This window comes from Ursus maritimus, unplaced genomic scaffold, assembly GCF_017311325.1.
Source record: "Ursus maritimus isolate PB19 unplaced genomic scaffold, ASM1731132v1 scaffold_21, whole genome shotgun sequence".
Taxonomy (NCBI): domain Eukaryota; kingdom Metazoa; phylum Chordata; class Mammalia; order Carnivora; family Ursidae; genus Ursus; species Ursus maritimus.
Genome location: NW_024424564.1, coordinates 6,243,216 through 6,250,207, shown reverse-complemented (window position 1 = coordinate 6,250,207; position 6,992 = coordinate 6,243,216). Strand labels below are relative to the sequence as shown.

General features: G+C 44.1%; 1 protein-coding gene across 1 annotated transcript; it reads left to right on the top strand.

Annotated features, from left to right (window-relative positions):
* The first annotated feature begins 264 nt into the window (after positions 1-264).
* AVPR1A (arginine vasopressin receptor 1A) lies at positions 265-4,781 on the top strand. The gene is made up of 2 exons (XM_008684241.2): positions 265-1,913; positions 4,182-4,781. Exons 1-2 carry the CDS (start codon positions 935-937, stop codon positions 4,466-4,468), a joined length of 1,266 nt encoding a protein of 421 aa, XP_008682463.1. The 5' UTR covers positions 265-934; the 3' UTR covers positions 4,469-4,781.
* Positions 4,782-6,992: the final 2,211 nt, after the last annotated feature.

Genomic DNA, 6,992 nt, shown 5'->3' with positions numbered 1-6,992 from the left:
GGGGGGGGGGGTATGGTAGGACGAGTGAGTGCCTCCTTCCGGTCCTCAAACGACGGTCATAGGCCGGTTAACAAATAGCAGGTATCAAAGATATATTACTGAGAAGAGAGCGCCTTTTAAGTCACCCCCGAGTTGTTACCCTGGGGGGGGGGAGGGGCGGAGAGAGCTAAAATTCCCCGAGCCAAGTTGCCCTGGGAGTAAAATTAGCCAGGGGGCGGGGGGAGCGGAGAGGGGGGCGGCTGGCTAGCTGCGGAGGCAGAAACCCCGGCTGAAGGGGGTGAGGTCGAGCTCCAAGTTCAGGCGCGAGAGCGCGCGCGCGGAGGTGAACTCGGAATTTCAAGGTACCGCATTGACTACATCTGTTGAAGTCAAATGGGGAGTTAAGGGAGGCTTGAGGAAATAGTGGCAAGCCCAGAAAAGGCACGGCACGTCCAGTTCTCCAAGTTTTTGTAAGAGAAGAGTGGGAAAGCGCCACCATCCCGACTCTTCAGCCGAGGAACCGTAGAGTCTCCCAGCCCCACCCCTGCAGCAGTGATGCAAAGAGGACAAATCACCGACGTAGAGAGGAGAAAAAAAAAGGAAGAAACCCCCGGGAGTGGGGAGGAGAGAGGGGAGAGAATAGGCACGGAGCAGCCTCCAATCACTGGGACGAGAGGGAGCGCCTTCCGGGGAAACGAACCCCGCATAAATCGAGTTTGGAGCCCAGTGCTTTCGGAGGCTCGGAGCGCACCTCAGCGTCTTCCGAGTTGAGGAAACACAGCGCAGCGAAAGGGGCCGGCGACGGGACCGAGAGCAGCTCAGTTGGCGGTGGGACGCTGTGCCTGCAAACGTTCGCAAGAGGGACAGCAGAGCCCAGCGAGCCCCGAGGGCGAGGAGCCCTCGCCAGCGGAGGTGGGAAGAGAGCTGGCCTCCGTGGAGGCTGAGGAGGCACTGCATGGGCAGCATGCGTATCTCCGGAGGCCCCGCCGCGGTGTCCGCGGACAACTCCAGCCAGTGGTGGCCTCTGTCCGCCGGTGGTGCCAACAGTAGCCGGGAAGCGGAGGCGCTCGGGGAAGGCCGCAGCCCACCGGGGGACGTGCGCGACGAGGAGCTGGCCAAGGCGGAGATCGCCGTGCTGGCTGTGACTTTCGTGGTGGCCGTGCTAGGTAACAGCAGTGTGTTGGTGGCGCTGCACCGCACGCCTCGCAAGACGTCCCGCATGCACCTTTTCATCCGTCACCTCAGCCTAGCCGACCTGGCTGTCGCTTTCTTCCAGGTGCTGCCGCAGATGTGCTGGGATATCACCTACCGTTTCCGCGGACCCGACGTACTGTGCCGCGTGGTGAAGCATCTGCAGGTGTTTGGCATGTTCGTATCGCCCTACATGCTGGTGGTTATGACCGCCGACCGCTACATTGCCGTGTGCCACCCGCTGAAGACGCTGCAACAGCCAACGCGCCGCTCGCGCCTCATGATCGCTGCTGCCTGGGTGCTGAGCTTCGTGCTTAGCACGCCACAGTACTTCGTCTTCTCCATGGTCGAGGTGGACAACGTCACCAAGGCCGTTGACTGCTGGGCCACCTTCATCCAGCCCTGGGGTCCCCGCGCTTATGTGACTTGGATGACGGGAAGCATCTTCGTGGCGCCCGTGGTCATCCTGGGCACTTGCTATGGCTTCATCTGCTACCACATCTGGCGCAATGTCCGCGGAAAGACGGCTTTGCGCCCGGGGAAGGGCGCGGAGAGCGCGGGTGGCGCCTTCCATAAGGGGTTCCTGCTGGCGCCGTGTATCAGCAGCGTGAAAAACATTTCCCGTGCCAAGATCCGCACCGTGAAGATGACTTTTGTGATCGTGACAGTTTACATCGTTTGCTGGGCGCCCTTCTTCATCCTCCAGATGTGGTCTGTCTGGGATGACAAACTTGTCTGGGTCGGTAGGTATCGGGAGAACGGTGCAAGGTGCAGGAAAGCGGCCTGTGTATGTGGCGGGGGAGGGGGTCTCTTTTCATAATATCCTCTGGGGCAGTAGTTCTTAAACTTATGCGTGCATAAGAATGACGCCTTGGGTGAAATTATCAAAAAGGCAGTCTCTGGGGGTTTCACCCCAGACATTTTGGTTCAGTAGATCTAGAATGAGGCCCAGGAGTCTCCCTTTGTAGCTTGCAATGATCCTAAGACAAATCCAGAAACTGCGCCCTAGAGTCAGCCACGCAACTACAAAACGGAATAATGACTTTTTGTCAGATCACTAACCACTGCACTAATACCCTGTTTTCAAGCCTATTGGATTCAGAGAAATATTTCTACTGCTTGTAACAACTGCTTTTTGCTAGTTTGTAAAATGTTATCACAATTAATACAAAAATTTTGTAGAAATCCCCCAAGGGCAAGGATAAACTGACATATTTTTCGAAAGAAAGATTAAGAAGTCAATAATTCTAATTTAGCATTTAGTTAGTGTTCCATTTCTTATAATCTTTTTTTTCTAACAACTACTGTAACACTTTTTTTCCTGTTATTTTAAGGCAAGATTATTGATAAGCTCTAAATTTGTTAAACTATTGAATTTGTCTTTCAGAACTAACTTAACCACACAGCTACAGCCTCTGCACACAGCTCTTGGAGTTCACGGAAAATGCTCTCTACACCCACTACCTTGTTTGATTTTAATTCCCCCACAAAATGAAAAAACTAACTTCACAAGAAACTTCCCCCCCCCAAGAAAAAACATTATTTAATATTGGGTCTTGAAAAAAGTATTTCCTTTTAGTAAGAAAAAAAACTTATTCAAATAAAATACATTACAGGAATGTTACCAACAGCAGCTGGGAAAGCAGCGTGGGAAGCAGTTGGGAAATAGGTATCTGGAAAGAACTGTCTCCTTTTGTTATTTGGGATTGCAGTAGGGAGTATATGTGATATATTTTGGAAGTTATGTGTGCAGATAAAACATTCGAGAGTGAATTTAATTCAAACAAATAAAAGTACTTGCATGGCTGTAATATTACTGATAAATAATACAACACAAATGATATTTTTTTGGTTTACCATTTCCTGTCTTGCTTGATCTCAGCAGCCTCTTAATTATTGCCGGTCTAATTATTGCTTTATCAGGATTTAGACATAATTTCTAAAAACTTCACTACTTGTGCATAGGGATGCTGATGATTTTCATTCCTTTTGAATACAGTCTCAGCCATGGATCATGGTCACGTTTAATAGTAGCATCTTAGCACAAAGTATCATTAAATAACCTGTAATTTATTCCAGCATAGCAAGAGCGAGACCCAAGTTTATATTTAATAATCAAGAAAAAGTACCTGCTGTTTATTCTTATCTTTAGAAAAGGTATATTATCAGTGTCATAGTTCCGTGAAAGGTTATAATATTTATGTAGTTTACCAGTGCAAATTAGCATAAAGTATTTAAAAACTCATTGGAATTTCCCAATTCAGCTGTTCTTAATATAATTTAAATTGTCCAAACCACAAAGATAGTTTTCTTTTAAAATCAAAAGAAACCATAGAAAATTAACCAAAAAAAAAAAAAAAACCCCAACTTCACAAACAACTAAATAATGCATCCTTCAGGGACCTATTACTACTATCCGCTTGTGAATAGTTTCCTTATTACAGAATATGTTTAACGTTTAAAAATGTAAAACTACTAAACATAGGCCATAGTGTCATACTGTTGCCTTAGTTGTGAGGATGAATACAATTTTGTATATGTGGCTATAGACTTTGGAAATTTCATTGAAATTGCAGCCTCTCTGTAAGCGCTGTGTCCATGAGCACATACCAGTACTAGGATAAAGAATACAAAAATTCTTTAAATAAATTAAGTGATGAATCCTGAAACCCATATCACACTATATGTCAACTACCTAGAATTTAAATAAAAATTTGGAGAAAAAGAAAAATAAATTATTTAATAGTCTTAGCTTCTTGAAAGTCCCATTTGTTCTACTGAATATTTTTAAGTGGTAAGATATTTGAATTAATCTCAAGGCATCTTGCTTATGAAAATATTTTACAGCCAATCAGTCTCCATACACGGACTGGTAAACGATATACTTCATTTTCTGTATTAAACCATAACTTTTTTGCCACTTTTAAGAGTCTGTAAAAAATGAGTTTATCTGGTGCACAGTTACTTGCATGTGCCTGTTTAAATCGTCTCCCCTCATGTTTTTTGTACAGAATCGGAAAACCCAGCTGTCACCATCACGGCATTATTGGCTTCCTTGAACAGTTGCTGTAATCCCTGGATCTACATGTTTTTCAGTGGCCACCTCCTGCAGGACTGTGTCCAGAGTTTCCCGTGCTGCCAAAGCATGAAGCAAACATTCAACAAAGAAGATTCTGACAGTGTGAGCAGAAGACAGACTTCTTATACTAACAACCGAAGCCCGACCAACAGTATGGGTACATGGAAGGACTCACCTAAATTTTCCAAGTCCGTCAAATTCATTCCTGTTTCCACCTGAGCCCACATTCACGCAGCCTGACTCTTGTTACGGACTTTTGGGTCCACTGGCTGAATCCAGCTAGAAATCAGGAGAACAAATGAACTTATAAGTGATAAGTGTAAATCGATTTGTTGAGGACAAGACTGTATTTCTAGTTGCATTTTCACATTGCTATGACCAAAAGTTATGAATTGTTTTATATGGGATGCTAATTTAAAAAACAAAAAACAAACAAAAAAACCCATGCTACGTTACAATTTGCAGGCCTAATTCCCAGGCATAGAATAGAAGTTATATTTCTAAAGGAAAAGTCATAACCACCCTGGCTTTACATTCTGTTGCTGTTGGTTTCCTTTCTTTTCTTTTATTACAGACATAACTAAGGCTTGCTTGATCGGTTTAGAAGTCATACAATGTAGGGGCATTATTTCTGAACAAAGTGAACTCATCATTAGTCTTAGTGTTTGAAAGGAATTAGAAGAAACTTCAGAGAACTTGCTTTCATCCAATAAGAGTCAGTTTATGCATCTGAAAATGCAGCCTCACACGATGGTCTGGAGATGGGAAGGTGCCCCGGACAAGGCATGATGCTGTAAATCCCCTAAATTTCAAAATGGTAACATTAGAACTGGCAGTTCCCTCCTTGTTTTCGGTTCCTCATGTTTTAGAAAGTTGTAGAAAGCACAATTATTAAAATGCTGAAGGTTAGAAAAAATATTGTCAAATGGCCAATAAAATCTTTTTCCTCCCACTGCAAGGCCATTTTAAAGTCAGATTTGTATAAGGAATATCTGATTTTATTAGAAGAGTAGAAATGGATTATCCAAGGTACTATGTAGACTTTCTCTAGAACATTGTAAATATGTTTGCCCAGTGTTATAAGATATCCTGTATTATGCTGGTTCATGTGTGGGGGCGTCCAGATTATTATTTCATGTTTGGGGTGTCCAGATTTATAAATAAGAGAATCTTCTAAAGAGTGACTCAGGATTGGGGCGCCTGGGTGGCCCAGTCGGTTAAGCGTCTGATTCTCGGTTTCCACTGGAGTCATGATCTCAGGGTCCTAAGATCGAGCCCTGCGTGGGGCTCCACACCCAGTGCAGAATCTGCTTGTCCCTCTCTCTCTACTACCCACCCCGCTTTTGCTCTCTTGAATAAATTTTTTTAAAAAAATCTTAAAAATATAGTGACAGGATATAGAAAGTCCCCTCGTGCTTAATTAAAAATAATTTGGTCTTTCCTTCTGGTCTCCCACCCATCTAACGGTTACATAGCAGAGGTGAGGCATGGTTGGGTGTATGGGGGTGGGATATCGGAGGAAAAAAACTGTTCTGCACCTCGTATGGTTTCCTTTGCTATTCAGTGCATGTCTTTGGCAAATTACTTAAAGACACATAAAGCCTTCATTTCCTTGGCTGTACAGTGAGGTTGATAATACCTCACAGGGCTGTAGTGAGAACCAAATGAAATCAAGGGTGTGAAAAGATCTTCACGATCCGTCGAGTGCTCTACGAATGTGCCAGTTGCTTTTATTATAGTCGTCGTGTCTTCAGAATCGCAGAGCGTTTTCCTGTTTACTTTCCATTAACCAAAATTTGTTGGTTTCATGTCTGGGATATAAAATCCTAAAATTTAAATATAGCTCTGCTGATTCATTGGAAAGCACTGCCAGCGGCCACAAAGCCTGACTCCTGCCTAACCAGAGTTTTCCAATTTAAAGATAGAACTTACTTTCCTTTAAATGCAGGTAAATCAGAGCCAGCCGAGAGCATCGGTTTCTTTCATTTCTAAACAGAGATAAATTACAGCCCTACTTGGCTGTTCTGACTGCATTTTCCATTAATGGAACCCGGTTTTTTTACGAGCTTTTTTGGCTGGCTCCTTCTCCTTAGAGATTCTACAATAATTTGAGGATACATCATAAATGTCTTGCATCCCTTAGAGGAAGCAATAGTTATTTTAACAGCATTATTGTAGCTTTTTGTTTTGTTTTGTTTTGTTTTGTTTTTTAAAGATTTTATTTATTTATTCGACAGAGATAGAGACAGCAAGAGAGGGAACACAAGCAGGGGGAGTGGGAGAGGAAGAAGCAGGCTCATAGCGGAAGAGCCTGATGTGGGGCTCGATCCCATAACGCCGGGATCACGCCCTGAGCTGAAGGCAGACGCTCAACCGCTGTGCCACCCAAGCGCCCCTCTTTTTGTTTTGTTTTTAACTTTGTAGATAAGAAGCTGAGGACTGGATGGCACCGTGAGAACCTGGAAGCTTCAATTTCACTCCTCTTCATTCTTTTGCCTTTCCAAATTCTCAGGCTTGCCCTGGATGGACATGCCTTAAAAAAGTTCACAAATGTTTTATAGAAATTAAGCCCGTAGATTTTAGAATTCTGCTTTTTAAAAATAGCTGATATATCTCGTAAAGGGCACTGTATGCATGGCACAATGTGAGCCACCAATTAAATGAATCGGTTCTTCATTATTTGGGTCATAGTAGCATCTCAGGAACCCTGCCCTTGTGACTCTGTGAGCCCTTATGACAACTT

Bases quoted from the DNA above. Each gene is read 5' to 3' on its own strand.
- AVPR1A (XM_008684241.2), top strand. From the start codon at position 935: ATGGGCAGCATGCGTATCTCCGGAGGCCCCGCCGCGGTGTCCGCGGAC. The intron at 1,914-4,181 runs GTAGGTATCGGG...TTTTTTGTACAG, and splicing joins TGACAAACTTGTCTGGGTCG to AATCGGAAAACCCAGCTGTC.